We start from the raw sequence: 16,060 nt of genomic DNA on the forward strand, positions 1-16,060 counted from the left end.
AGCCAGACAAGCACGCATTATAGTACAGAGTGGTGAGTTAAAAGAAAAGAGGCTAACAATGGTGCTATGGGAGCAGTACCTAACTGAGACCTGGGGAATCAGGGGTGGCTTCCTGGTGTACCTGCACATGTGTCCACATATGTTTCTTAAAAAGACAAATAAGAGTTGGATAAGCAAAGAAGAAATAGTATTAAAGAAAAGAGCCAAGGAGATGGCATTATAATCAGATGAAACCACACACAGGCAAAAAGGCCCAAGATAATTTTTTTCCTTGGGACAAGTAGGTAAGTAAGGAGACGGTATCTACCAGGCCACACTGAGGCCCTTTTGAATGTAAGAGAGAACAGTTGAGGTTAATCCCTTTTGCCAGAAGGAAAGAACATATTCAAATTGAGAAGTGTTAAAAGCATGTGAAATTAAGCTACATAAACTAAAACATAAGTCATGGTATTTTCTGCAATTATGTTTAAAAGAAACCGAAGATTTTTCCATTAAAACAGAAAAAAAGGGGGCGCCTGGGTGGCGCAGTCGGTTAAACGTCCGACTTCAGCCAGGTCATGGTCTTGCGGTCTGTGAGTTCGAGCCCCGCGTCAGGCTCTGGGCTGATGGCTCAGAGCCTGGAGCCTGTTTCCGATTCTGTGTCTCCCTCTCTCTCTGCCCCTCCCCCGTTCATGCTCTGTCTCTCTCTGTCCCAAAAATAAATAAACGTTGAAAAAAAAATTTAAAAAAAAAAAAAAAAACAGAAAAAAAGCCCAACTACCATCATTTCCATGTACATTTAGTCCTATCTAGGATGAGGAGCCCATATACATATTTTAATGGAGTAAATGCTTATTTCATTGAGCTCATAATGCATATTGTTATTTTTCTAACAGTAAATCTAACATATTAAAAGAAAAACAAAAGACAGAACTATATTATGAAGAAAGTGAAAAGCTCTTGTAGTATCACCCATCAAAGAGTACCTCTGCTAAAGTCTCTTTTTTCAATCTGCTGGGTGTGTATCCTTCTAAACTTTTCCTTATGTATATAAGCTGATTACATGGATATTTAAATTAGAAAATGGGATCATGCTATACATTCTGTGCTGCAACTCACTTTTTATTTATTTATTTATTAAAAAAAATTTTTTTTTCAACGTTTATTTATTTTTGGGACAGAGAGAGACAGAGCATGAACGGGGGAGGGGCAGAGAGAGAGAGGGAGACACAGAATTGGAAACAGGCTCCAGGCTCTGAGCCATCAGCCCAGAGCCCGACGCGGGGCTCGAACTCACGGACTGTGAGATCGTGACCTGGCTGAAGTTGGACGCTTAACCGACTGCGCCACCCAGGCGCCCCAACAACTCGCTTTTTAAATTTAATACTATATCATATATCATGGGAAATACAATTTCCCCATGTCATTACATATATGTCTATTTCATTTATTTTTAATGGCTCCTTTGCTCTGTATTGTATGGATATATTATGATTTATCAATACTATGCTGATGGGTGGTTGGGTTATTTTTATTTTTCACCGTTAAAAATAATGTTGTGGGGTGCCTGGGTGGCTCATTAAGAGTCCGACTTCAGCTCAGGTCATGATCTCGTGGTCCGTGAGTTCGAGCCCGTATCGGGCTCTGTGCTGACCGCTCAGAGCCTGGAGCCTGCTTCAGAATCTGTATCTCCCTTTCTCTCTGGACCTCCCCCACTTGCACTTTCTCTCTTTCTCTCTCTCTCTCTCTCTCTCTCTCTCTCTCTCTCTCTCTCTGTCTCTCTCTCTCTCTCAAAAATAAACATTACAAAAAAAAATGTTGTTGCTGTAGGGGCGCCTGGGTGGCTCAGTCGGTCCGTCATGGCTCAGAGCCTGGAGCCTGCTTTGGATTCTGTGTCTCCGTCTCTCTGTCCTCCTCCCCACTCACGATCTGTCTCTCTCTCTCAAAAATGAATAAACGTTAAAAAAATTTTAAAAGTTGTTGCTGTAATTACATTTGTATGTGTTTCTTTTGAGCATTTATGGAGTTATGTATACAGGATAAATTCCTAAGTGTGCAGTTACTGGGTCGAAGAATATGCACATTAAAATATGTTATTCTGTTAATTGTTCTCATAGTTTACTCCCTCAAAAACTACACAAATAAATTTCCCTATGTTCTTGCTAAAGAGGAGTATTATATCTCTCTCACTCAAATGTGCCCATTTGTCAAAAAGATACCTCATTATTGGTTTAATTTTTATTTCTTGGTTTAAGGTAATGGGTTAGCTTTTTAAAATTCTTTTTTTCTCAAATGTCTCTTACTTTTTTTTCATAAAAGATTGTCTTTTTATTTGTAGACCCTCTTTTATTTGTATTTCTCTACATTTGTTGTAAATATTCTTCTTAGTTTGTTTTCTTTCAACTTATGCTGTTTTGGGCTCCACAGACCTGAATTTTTATGTAATAAATGTCAATCCTTTTCTTCATGGTCTATGTTTTGATGTAAAAGTAAGTACAATCCTTCTACTGAAGGATTTTCAACAGGTATTAAATACATTTTTGAAGGATTAATCTAGTTGCAACATGAAAAACTGCTGAGAGGGAGAGTAGATAAGTGGTAAAAAAGCTAATATAATCATTTAATAAAAAGTAAAAAATATTTATTTTACCATAAAAATCAACTGGGGTACACAGTACCTTATGAAGAATTTAAACTACCGTATAAGTTAGTAAAATGACAAGATACCAAGTTTTAGTAAAAATGTGAACTGCATCATTAAATATATAGCAAAATGATACAGTCACCCCTATAGTTTCTTACTTACTCCTAGCTCTCTTGGCTTTAGTCAAGTATTTTCTCTTCATTAAGTTTTCCTACTGTCAATTAATTATAGGTCTTCTGTACAATCTAAAACATGTTCTTACTAGTCAAATGACTAGACGAGCTACTTTCTGAACTCAATTAAAATCCAATTTCCTGGGGCGCCTGGGTGGCGCAGTCGGTTAAGCGTCCGACTTCAGCCAGGTCACGATCTCGCGGTCGGTGAGTTCGAGCCCCGCGTCAGGCTCTGGGCTGATGGCTCAGAGCCTGGAGCCTGTTTCCGATTCTGTGTCTCCCTCTCTCTCTGCCCCTCCCCGTTCATGCTCTGTCTCTCTCTGTCCCAAAAAAAAATAAACATTGGAAAAAAAAAAAAATTAAAAAAAAAAAAAATCCAATTTCCTGAAAAAGACTTCTATATTTAATGAAGAAAGAGTATTACATTATTTGTTCCAGTGAAAAGACTGAACATTACAACCTAAGTTTTAAGAAAAAGTTCACAAAGAGCAAATGTTACCTTCTGAATATATGATACTCAAATACAAACATATGGAAAAGGCTGAGAGAGAATGTATACCTGTGTTTTAAGGGTTCTTTCTGTACTGATATTCTTTTCATAGGTAGCCTTAAGATTATTGATCTCTTCCTCTTTCTTCAGTTTATATTCTGTTAGCAAATTATATAAAGTGTTATTATATGACATTAAATTTCTGCATTCAAAATTAATGCTCTTAATTATGCAAATTAGTTTATACATCATAACTTTTAATAACTTCATTAAGATAATTCTTTTTTGTTGTTTTATTGAGGTATAATTGACAAATAAATTTGTAAGATATTTAAGTTATACAATATGATAATTTGATAGATGTAAACATTGTGAAAGGATTCTCCCATCAAGTTCATTAACATATCCATCACCTCACATATTTACCATTTTCTGAGATGAGAACATTTAAGTTCTACTAAGATAATTCTTAAGGCTACAGAAGCTATTTAACATATGGAAACAAATATTTCAAAAACCTAATACACAATATAAATAGCTAAGATTTACCTCTGAACTTGATTAAACATAATTAAAACAAAACAAAACAAAAAACCTTACATACCTTCCTCTGTCCTCCTCATTTTATCAGTTAGCTCTTCATTTTCCTTTCTTAATAATTCAAGATCTTTGGTTAGCATGCTGTTTGTTTCTTCAAGCTTAACAAAACACACAAAGGTTTAAGTTACATTCACTTTGCTAGTCTCTTATTTAAAACAGTAACTTCAAAAAAAAAATACTTCACATTCTCCATAGATGAGGACAGGTCAAACGCTGCTTTATTATGAAAATGCCTGGTTTCCGGTTTAACATATGTGGATATAATTAAATTCAAAATATTTTAAAACAATTGTTAGCTTCTAAAAATTACTTCAGCGGGTATGTATGTGTGTGTGTTTTTGTGAAAGGAAGAAAAAAATGTAATGGAAGGAGAACGACTACAAACTTGGGAAATTTAAATTTAGGTTTCTAGCTCTGTGATTCTTAGCAAGTCACAATGCTTTTGGGCCTCAATTCCTTCATCTGAATAATGATGATGAAAACGACAATTAAAAACATTTTACTTTCAGTAATGTACTACTTATTCACCATTCTATGTATATTATTTCACTTAATGTTCATAAGAATCTTGTGGAATAGGTATTATTTCTTTTTCTTTTTTTTAAGTAAACCCTATGCCCAATGTGGGGCTTGAACTCACAACCCTGAGATCAAGAGTTGCATGCTCTACTGATTGAGCCAGCCAGGCACCCCAAATATTATTTCTATTTTATAGATGAAGAATCTGAGGCTTAGAGAAGTTAATGCACGTTGCCAAGACCATGTAACTTCTTAAAGGCAAAGCTAAGATTTAAACCCAGGACTATCTAGGGGCGCCTGGGTGGCGCAGTCGGTTAAGCGTCCGACTTCAGCCAGGTCACGATCTCGCGGTCCGTGAGTTCGAGCCCCGCGTCGGGCTCTGGGCTGATGGCTCAGAGCCTGGAGCCTGTTTCCGATTCTGTGTCTCCCTCTCTCTCTGCCCCTCCCCCGTTCATGCTCTGTCTCTCTCTGTCCCAAAAATAAATAAAAACATTGAAAAAAAAAAAAAAATTTAAACCCAGGACTATCTACACCAGAGCACTTGATGGTAACTTCAAAAGAAGAAAAATCTAACTCCCCCTCCCATTCCCATCATCTATATAGAGAACAGTATAAATTTCAGGAATAGTTAATTATAGTATTGGTTTTCTATAATTAATTTGTAAATATCCATAAAGAATTTCTCATCCCCAAATAGTTTCTCTGAACTTTACAGAATTCTGGCCATAAAACCAGCTGCAATGTATTAAGATAATACAACAAATGAATTTAAGCTAAGCATTTCCTTACATAAAATATATTAAGATCTATAGCCAGAAAGAGAAAAAGTATATTACACTGAAAAAGAATTTCAGTCATTAACAATGGTTTTGGATTATATGAACTATTTTATACAGGAGTACAGACTGACCACTGTGTATAAGTAAAGTCAAAGTAAATACACATGCATACATATTCACCTTACCCTAACACTTTAGGATGTGGCCTATTTTTATTTAATTTTAGTCATAAACCTTACGTGTAAACCACACTTACCCGACTAACAGTGTGATCTTTATCTGTAATCTCCTGTCTATTTCTTGAGGCAGCTTTCTTGCTTTCTTGGGTCAATTCAAAATACTGTTCTTCCAGAAGCCCTCGAGCCAACTGCTCAGACTCAGCTTTTGTTTCTGCTAGATCCAACTGAGTAGTAAGAGTTTCTCTGCAACAGATTTATAAGAGAAATGGATATAAAGAAATTCAGTTATTCTTTCAACTTAATGATATGCTTAAAAAGACAACTATATTTAAATAATAATAATTCATTGCTTAAATAAAATCCATTACTTGAATCCACTTGAAAAGTTCTATATAAATAATAAATTTAACCTCTCAGACTCTGAAAAACTATAAATGTAAAGAACTCTTTAATTTTGTATCTGCTATTGTGCTTAACTAAGAAAAGTTAATAAAGCAATGGCAAGTAGTCTACTTTTGAAAAGGAAACTGTGTGGATTAGAATGGAAGGTAGCATGGCACAGGGGAAAAATAATAATCTTGTAAACCAGGAGGCCAGACCTAGACCCTTATCCCTATTCTATCACTAACTAATTGGGCAAGGACCCTGGGCAAATTTCTTACATTTCCTAGAGCTCAATTTAATCAAATCTGTAAAATGAGAGTTAAGCTAAATGATTTTTGAGGTCCCTTCCAGTTCGGAAATTTAATGAGATTATGAAGACTTATAAACAGATATTTAAACCACTATAAACTGTTCCAAGAATGCTCCTTGGGAATAACACTTTAAAGCTTTTTTGGAATTGACATTCAGACCAGGACCAAATCATTCCAGTTTGCTTGCTCTTCCTGAAGAAGCTATCTTGGTCATAAATGTACCCCCCTATATACAGTAGGTGCTCAAAAAATGTTTGCTAAGTGAATAAATGACTTCCACCTATTTTTTACTAAGGGAATAATACAAATGAAATTTTCTGTCTCAAGCCTCTCTCAAGAGGGAGATATATACTAACTACAGAAAAAAAAAAAAAGAATATTCATTCATTTGTCCAAAAAACATTTACCTAAATGGTTACTATGTGCTAAATATGGTTGTACTAAGTAAGATATACAGTAGTAACAAAGTCTCTGCCCTCAGGAAGCATACAAGTGGGGTGAAAATGGTCAATTTAAAAAATGAGCAAGTAATATACAGTATCCATAGAGAACACAATAAAATGAAAAAGGTAGAAGCTGTGAATGTGGTATTTTATATAGGGTGATCAAGGAGGCCTCTCTGCTAAGAAGACGTGTGAGAAGAAATATGAAGGAAGGGAATGAGCTACGCGTATCTCAAAAGTGGTAAGGTGGAAGAAACAGCTAATGAGAAATGACCTAAGTTTGGTCTGAAAGAAGTTAGTGTACGTGAAGTGGGAGATCGAGGAAAGTTGTGAGAAATGTATTAAAAGAAGTTGGAAGAGATAAAGATCTTATAAGGCTTTCTAAAACAGTATACGGAACTTTGGTTTTACTCTGAATATTCTGTTTTTAAAAGATCATTCTGGGGGCGCCTGGGTGGCTCAGTCGGTTAAGCGGCTGACTTCGGCTCAGGTCATCTCATGGTCCGTGAGTTCGAGACCTGTGTCAGGCTCTGTGCTGACATCTCAGAGCCTGGAGCCTGTTTCAGATTCTGTGTCTCCCTCTCTCTGACCCTCCCCCGTTCATGCTCTGTCTCTCTCTGTGTCAAAAATAAATAAACGCTAAAAAAAATAAAAAATAAAAAAAAATTAAAAAAAGATCATTCTGGTTGCTGTATTAAGATCAGACTGTAGGGGGACAATGGCAGAAGTAGGGATATTAGTTAGGAGGCTACTGAAATTATCAAGATTGGAGATGGTCTGGATCAGGCTGGTAAATGGTACAAGTCATGAGAAATGATCAGATTCTGAATATGATTTCAAATTATAGCTAGGAAGACTTATTAATGGATTGCATGTAGAGTATAAGAAGAAAAAAGAGTCTAGAATAACTTCCAAGTTTTTTATTTAAACAACGGGAAATAATAGGATTGCTAATACCAAAATGAGGAAAACAGGGAGCAGCAGGTTGGCAGAGTAAAAGAATCAAGAATTTTTTCTGGACATGTTACAAATGAAATGCTTATTAAACACTCAAGTGGAGATGTCAAATAGACGGCTGGACATACAAGTCTGGAATTCAGGGGAGAATGTGCTTACACACTGAAGCTATTTAAAGCCATGAGACTGGATGAAAACAAGGAGGGAGTGATCCCTTGGGCCCTCCAAACTTTAAAGGTCTCAGAGAGGGGAAGGGACAAAGGAGCAAAGGAGGTTAAGAGTAGCCAGTTCAATAACAAAAATACCATGTGGTGGTCCGAGAAGCCAAATGAAGAAATTTCATAGAGAGAGTAATGGACTATGTCAACTGTTACTGTTAAATAAGATAAAGACTGAGAACGGACAATTGTCTTTAACTATTAGGAAGTCATCAGTAACCTTGAGAAGGGTTATTTTGATAGAGCGATGAATGCAAAAGTTTGACTAGAATGAGCTGGAGAGAGAAAGGGAGAAGAGAACCTGAAGATAAATGGTATGTCACTTTTCTTTCTTTTCTCTTTTTTAAAGTTTTATTTATTTATTTTGAGGGAGAGAGAGAGAGAGAGAAAGCATGAGCAGGGAAGGGGCAGAAAGAGGTAGAGAGAACCCCAAGCAGGCTCTGCACTATGATTTCCGTGAGATCATGACCTGAGGTGAAATCAACAATCCAATGCTTAACTGACTGAGCTACCCAGGTGCCCAGGCATGTAACTTTTTAAAAAAATTTATCTATTTATTTAACTTAAAAAATATTTATTTTTGAGAGAGAGAGAGAGAGAGAGAGAGAGAGAGAGAGAGGTAGAGAGAGAGGAGGACAGAGGATCTGAAGTAGGCTCCATGCTGACAGGAGACAGCCCCATGCAGGGCTCAAATTCACAAACGGTGAGATCATGACCTCAGCCAAAGTCGGATGCTCAACCGACTGAGTCACCCAGGTGCCCCCGGTATGTCACTTTTTAAATAAGTTTGCCACAAAAGGAAGCAGAAAAATATGATGGCAGGTGGAAGTGAACATGTGCTCAAAAGATGGTTATTTTTTACAGAGACGTTTACCTGTATGCAATAAAAATGACTACAGAAAGGAAAAAATTGAGGTAGGAAAGGTGAAGATTACTGGAGTCATGTTCTTAAGTAGGCAGAAAGGGATGGGATCAAGGGGCTGCCTTAGTTAAAAGCACATTTTGTCCATTTACATCAATCAGAAGGAAGGCAGGGTTTATTGGTACAGATGCAGACAGATTAGTAGGTTGTGAGGGTAGAAGACAGTAGAAGTTCTCTGACTTCCAGGAAGCAAGACCATTTGTTGAGTGTGAGGATGAGGACAGGTTGTTGAAGATCTAGGAGGAAGGAGAAGATATGAAATACGTGTCTCAAAGCATAGGGAAGTTAGTATGTTAGGAAAAGATGCAAAGTACTGCCAATGGTAAGTCTATGATCCTAGCGGTGGTTCTGCACACAGGGCTTCAGACTGGTAACACTCTTATCTGAGCTTACTGCTTTGTATTAAATTCAAATAAAAGTAAGTTATAATTTAAAATTCCAGAAAACCTACTTATCCCAAATTATAGTCCTATCCCTGGCTATGCAACTGTGCAAGAGAAAGCAAGAAACAATGAGATGGTTCAGGGTAAAATTGTCCACAACTACAACCATCCAGACTTCCTTCACAGCTCTCCATAATGAAAGACCTGTCTTTACTGACTCCTAGGGCCAATCTATCACCTTTATTCTCCCGTTTCCTTAATGAAATCAATTAACAACTTCTTTTTCTTCTAGGATGTAAGATTATAAGCAGGGACTTTGTTCTTGTTCACTGCTGTATTCCAAATGCCCAGAAAAGTCTCTGGCCCATAAAAAAGTGCTTAGAAATTTTGTTTCAATCAATGGATAGAGGTATAACTTTTCTCGTTCTGATTTCCTTTCCATGTCTTTAAATATGCTCAAATTCTACTATCTTTAAAAAGAGATGGCTCTCTTTCACCTTCTCCTCCAGTTAGGGCTCCATCTCTATCTCCTTGCCTTAACACCCACGTTTCTTAAATTAAAAAAAAAATTATTTATTTTAAGAGAGAAGGAGAGAGAGTGTGTGTGCGCATGTGAGCAGGGGACGGGGAGAGGCAGAGAGAGAGGAGAAAGAGAATCCAAAGCAGGCTCCACAGTCTCAGCTCAGAGCCTCACATGGGGCTCAAACCCACAAACTGTGAGATCATGACCTGAGCCAAAATCACGAGTCGGATGCTCAACTGACTGAGCCACCCAAGCACATCGAATTTTTAAATTTAACAAATATTTACTGACCATCTACAATGTTCTAGGTACAATTCCAGGTGCTACACATATAGCAGTGAATCAGAGTTAAGGACAAAACATTTGAAAATTCATTTCTTCACTGCTAAATTCTAGCAGAAAGATAAAAACAGCAAGTAAAATAAAATAAGTAAGCAAATTCTATAATATACTGGGAAGGGTAAGTACTGCAGAGAAAAATAAAACAGGGAAGGAAGTACTGAAGGTAGCAAGGTAATGGGGTGGGGGATGTTTGCAATTTTAAGGATTATTTAGGGAAGGCCTCTCTGAGATGACAGTCAGACCTAGACCCAGAGAGGGTGAAGAGGCAGGCTGTGTGGATATTCAGAGAAAATGTTCCAGGTGGAGGGGAGAGCAAGTCAAGAAGCCCTGAGGCAGGAGAGTAACTGACTAGTTTGTTGAATTGTAAGGAGGTAATGTGGCTATTGTCTACATTCTGTCTCTACTTCTACCCTTACCATTAATGTCTCAATCTACTTTAGTATCCATTCTCATTACTATTTAGGAACTGTTCTCAATAAGATAACTAACAACCTTAAATATAATGGACAGTGTATTTTCAACTTGACCTTTTTGAGTATTTGGCACTTTAAATCACTTTCTCTTCTTTGAAATATTCTATTTCCCTTAGCTTTTGTGATACCTTATCTGCCTGTCTTCTTGTATTACTGGTGATTTACTTTCTCTTCCTTTGCCCATTCCTTAAAAGTATAGGCACTAGAAGTCTGTTCTTAGCTTTTATGTCTTCTCATCATCCTACACTAGGGGTTACAACTTAGTACCTGAGAGGGTCAAATGAGTCCACATAAGTGTTCCTCCAACTCCCTCCAGACACACAACAATTAAATCTGGGCCAACATTTTACATAAAAATTCAGATTTCTGGCTTCTCTTCAAAAACTAGATTTTGTGGCAGCAAGTGGTTAGAACTGATATGAACTCCTCAGTTTCTTATAATATTCACAACTCACAAAATGAGCTAGTACCCAACTAGCTTCAAATCAGCTACATGTATGGTACCATAGTTTCATGAGTTTATACAATCACCTTAACAAATCTCATCTATCTCTGTCTCAGTATATCTCTGTTTCAGTATACAATGAATGTCAAATCAGCTTCAAGTCCTTACCTTTCTTCTGAGCTCTGATGCAATAAACCCAAGTGCTTGGAATCCATTCTTTGGATATCTCATAGGCACCTCAAACTCAATTGGTCTGAAATGGAAATAATCTTATCTCCCCTCATTTCATAAACTTGGCATTCTTTAACTCAGGGATTAGTGCTACCATCAACCCAAATGCCTTGGTCAGAAACTTGAGAACCCACCTGAAAACTTCCCCAACTTTTATCCCCATACTCCCATATCTACAGGTCCTATTGCTTCTACTTCTATTTTTCCCATGTACTTGCCTCCCCTTTACTGTCAATTACCACTATAATTTTACATCTAGGGATGCCTGGGTGGCTCAGTCAGTTAAGTGTCCGATTCCTGACTCTGGCTCAGGTTCGTGAGATTGAGCCCCATGTTGGGCTCCGTGCTTCTCTCTCTGCCCCTCCCCTGCCCACACACACACTCTCTCTCAAAATAAACAAACATTAATTAAGTTTTACATCTAGATTTTCCAATGGCTACATAATTCAACTTCCTGTATCCACCAGTTTTGCCTCACTCTAATCCATTCTCTAAAGAGTGAAACTTTTTAAATTACCACCTTGTCAATCCCTAGCAATTTGTCATAGACACCTAACTTAATTATAGCTGTCTCCTGACTAGATTCTGAAGTACTGGAGGGTAAGAACTGTAACTTACTAATAATTATATCACTCACATGAATCATAGTACTTAGCACAATACCGGTTACCAATATGTTTCTGTTAAATAGATCAAACAAGAACAAATATATCAACCCCATGAAACAATATATCTGAACATCCTTCATAGTGAACGCACACAACCTGGGATTGTACAGTACACTGTAGATACCATACAAATGATAGACAATAGATTATATAATAGGGGTCTACCACTGTCCCAGAGATTAACCAGGAAAAAAGTATCGTCGCTCCTACCTTAGATTCCACTAAAAATATTAAGTATGTAAGCACTGAGTGTCCATAGTTGCTAACACAAGGAGGCAACCGGACAGTACAAGGTACAAGGTAGTCTTCACCTTTCTACCAATCAGATTTGAATATGACTAATACTCCAGATTAGGAATGTCCAATAAAACTTTCTATGAGGATACAAATGTTCTTGAGGCTCCTGGGTGACTCAGTCAGTTAAGCTTCAGACTTCGGCTCAGGTGATGATTTTATCATGCTTTTTGAGTCTGAGCCCTGCGTCAGGCTCTGGGTATAGCTCAGAGCCTAGAGCCTACTTCGGATTCTGTGTCTCCCTCTCTCTCCGCCTCTCTCCCACTTGCACTCTGTCTCTCTCTCAAAAATAAACATTAAAAAAAAAAAAAAAGAAAAATTCTATATACCTGTGCTAATATGGTAGATGCTAGCCACATGTTAACTGTTGAGCACCTGAAATGTGGCTAGTACACCTGAGAAACTAAAATTTAAACTTCATTTAAATACACTAAAGCTTGAATTTAAATGGCTATATAAGACTAGGGGCTACCATGTTGGACAGTGCAGCTTTAGATTTAACCATGAAGCACAGAAGGAGGACAAAAATGTTCAACTAATATGGAAATGGAATCAATAAAATCACAACTGAGGAAAATACACAGGAAAAATGATCCAGTTCCTTCAACAAGTAAGTGTCAGGATAGTGATTACCCTAGTGGTGGGGAGGGAAGAAGGCATAATGAGGAGGGGGAATACAGTGGGCTTCTAAAGTGGATAGCAAGGTTCTGTCTCTTTCATGGGTGGTATTATAGTATCATAATAATTTATAATTCATAAAACTGTACATGTTTTAATATTTAATGTATTTGTTCAATAATAAAATGGTTAGACTTTTACAATTTCTATATGGAAAGAATATAAAAATGTCAGAAAACTAGTTCTAATGTCTGTTCCCTCTAGCTATGAGAAGTTGTTAACACTTAAATAGCTTTAGGTCTTCTCCTTCTTAGGCCCTAAGCACACATGCACACACGGAACTTAACCTAAGAATACTAAGAGGAAGACCCTAAATACCTTTACCTAGCATAAAATAATGATGTGCAAATACAGCATGAACGATTTATATACAAATAGATGTTTAAAGATTGAGACCCTTGAAAACAATTTATTGTCACAGTTTAGTGAATCTCTACACAATTGCCATAGTATTAACATATTAAATTATTTTTTCAACATGAAAGGAAATTTTAGCCTAAATTTAGTTTTATTTGTTCTGAATTAGCCCAATAAGATTTGCTATACCACTTCTATCAGAATAAAGGCACATCTACTCTCTACCTTTAAACTTAAAGAATGCTAAGTTTCTCAAGGATCCATATTAGAGTGAAAACATATGGTATCTGTCTTTCCCTGTATGACTTATTTCACTTAGCATAGCACTCTCCAGTTCCATCCACGTTGCTACAAAAGGCCATATTTCATTCTTTCTCATTGCTATGTTTTCACTCTTATGTGGATCCTCAGAAACTTAACAGAAGACCATAGGGGAGGGGAAGGGAAAAAAAAAGTTAGAGAGGGAGAGAGCCAAACCATAAGAGACTCTTAAAAACTGAGAATAAACTGAGGATTGATGGGAAGTGTGAGGGAGTGAAGGGTGGGTGATGGGAACTGAGGAGAGCACCTGTTGGGAGGAGCACTGGGTGTTGTATGGAAACCAATTTGACAATAAATATCATATTAAAAAAAAACAATTTAAAGAATGCTATGATGTAGTAGTGACTCTTGTTCTAAAGAAAAATGGACATACTTTTCATTTTGTAGTTCCTGTATTTTCTTTAAATTTTCTCTGTTTTTTTCTTCAATTTCTTCCTTAAGTTCCTTTACTTGGGTTTTATAAAGTGTCTGCAAAACAAGTGATTAGAAGAAATAAGTGTTTATGAGGAGTTTGGTAGTTTCTTATAAAGTTAAACAACATATGATCCAACAATTCCACTCCCAAGTATTTACCCAAGACAAATGCAAATATGTATCTATATAAAATCTTGTCAATGAATTTTCACAGCAGGTTTATTTCAAATTGTAAACAGATGAATACAATAAAAAGGAATTACTACTGATACAAACAACATGATAAACCTAAAAAATATTTTGCTGAAAGAAACCAGGTGCTAAAAAGTACATATTGCATGATTCCATGTACATGCAACCCTAGAACAGGTGACAATAATCTATTGTGACAGAAAGCAACTAAGTGGTTACTTGCAGATAGAGGTAAGTGGAGCAGATTGACTACAAAAGGCCACTAGGAATTTATGGTGAAGGAAAAGTTTTATATGTTGATTGTTGCGGTGGTTACACAGCATACAGATTTGTCAAAACTCATCAACACATACACTTATAATGGTTACAGTGAAGTATATAGAAATTATATCTCAAAAACATTAAAAGTTATATTGGTTTGGGAAAACATTATAAAGAAACTTAGCAAGCTTACTCATTTAAAAGATCAATTCTTTTTTTTTTTTTAATTTTTTTTTAACGTTTATTTATTTTTGAGACAGAGAGAGACAGAGCATGAACGGGGAAGGGGCAGAGAGAGAGGGAGACACAGAATCGGAAGCAGGCTCCAGGCTCTGAGCCATCAGCCCAGAGCCTGACGCGGGGTTTGAACTCACGGACCGTGAGATCGTGACCTGAGCCGAAGTCGGACGCCCAACCAACTGAGCCACCCAGGCACCCCTAAAAGATCAATTCTTGAAGTGAATAATGCTAGAGAAACCACTTCTCTTTTGGGTGGGTGGGACTGAGTGGATGGTTGAGAGATGTACATAAAATACCCACAAACAAGATTTATCAAACATTCTGTTAACATACAAATAATATATATTTATTATAAAACAATGATTCTTACAAAATTCATTCGGCTTCTGCCAACTCTATCAACAAATATTAATTTTTTTTTGAGAGAGAGAGAGTGCACAAGCAGGGGAGGGGCAGAGAGAAAGAAGGACAGAGGATCTGAAGCAGGCTCTGCTCAGAGAGCAGAGAGCCCAATGTGAGGCTCAAACCCATGAACTGTGAGATCATGACCTGAGCCAAAGGCAGATGTTTAACCAACTGAACCATCCAGGTGCCCTTCTAACAACAAATATTTAACAGGTGTAAGTGTTAGACCTATATTGTGATAGGGTGCTGTGGTTACAGAGTAAACTTCTAGTTCTGCAGTCCTTTTTTAAACTATCCCTTTTAGTATAAAAGATAAGGAAAAAAATAGTAAGGACCAGAAAACAGCTGTCGAGAACTATCCTTCTAAGAAATAGCACTTCTCTAGGAGAAAAATACATACATTTCTTATCTATCATTTACCTACCTACCTACCTACCTACCTACCTACCTACCTACCTACCAGAAACAGAGAGCAAGCAGGGGAAGGGCAGAGAGACAGAAGGAGACAGAGAATCCTAAGCAGGCTCTGTGCTGTCAGTGCAGGACTAGATGTGGGGCTTGAACTCATGAACCACAAGATCATGACCTGAACTGAAACCAAGAGTCAGACACTAAACTGACTGAGTCACGCAGGTACCCCAAAGATACATTTATTTCAATGGGAATGTAAATAAAAGAGGACTGATCGCTTGCTTTAGTTTGTAAGTGGTCACAATTTCTAAAAAGAAGTAATTCATTTTGCCTTTAGGAATCAAAATTCCTATCTCTTTGACTTCTGATACTGAAATATGTATGTATAATCAATGACAGGATAAATAGAAAAAAAATACTCTGATTTGAAAGACCAGATTAAAGAATATCTTATATCTGGTCATAACAGTTTATCAAATTTACTGATACTTAACTCAATCCTCACAAGTAATGAACTAAATCAGAAAGAAGAGACAGTGTCAAGTTTTATATTACTTTATACAGACAAATTTAAGAATCCATAGGAACACCACAAATCATCTGACATCCATCCCAAAATGTGGAGGCATTGGATGATTACTTTGTGAAAGTATATGGACAAGAAAGTGTGCATGATGTTATAGACCATTTTGCAGAAGTCAGTACTACACACTTTGAACAATTAAGGCTAATCTCTACCCAGGGAAAGATTTTCAATAATACTGAAATTTTTTAAATTTAAAAACATCATTTCAGTGATAGTCTAACAAGTCAAAGTAGGAGAT

General features: G+C 36.9%; 1 protein-coding gene across 3 annotated transcripts in view; it reads right to left on the reverse strand.

The window, feature by feature from the left end:
• ROCK1 (Rho associated coiled-coil containing protein kinase 1) overlaps positions 1-16,060 on the reverse strand; it is a 163,735-nt gene that overhangs the window by 18,143 nt on the left and 129,532 nt on the right. For all 3 annotated transcript variants that reach the window (XM_047826941.1, XM_047826940.1, XM_047826939.1), the window contains exons 22-25: positions 13,687-13,781; positions 5,441-5,606; positions 3,891-3,984; positions 3,356-3,444 (exon numbers count right to left, since the gene is read on the reverse strand). In XM_047826941.1, coding sequence (XP_047682897.1) covers positions 3,356-3,444; positions 3,891-3,984; positions 5,441-5,606; positions 13,687-13,781 — 444 coding nt within the window. The remainder of the gene's footprint in view (positions 1-3,355; positions 3,445-3,890; positions 3,985-5,440; positions 5,607-13,686; positions 13,782-16,060) is intronic.

Source organism: Prionailurus viverrinus, chromosome D3 (assembly GCF_022837055.1).
Source record: "Prionailurus viverrinus isolate Anna chromosome D3, UM_Priviv_1.0, whole genome shotgun sequence".
NCBI lineage: Eukaryota > Metazoa > Chordata > Mammalia > Carnivora > Felidae > Prionailurus > Prionailurus viverrinus.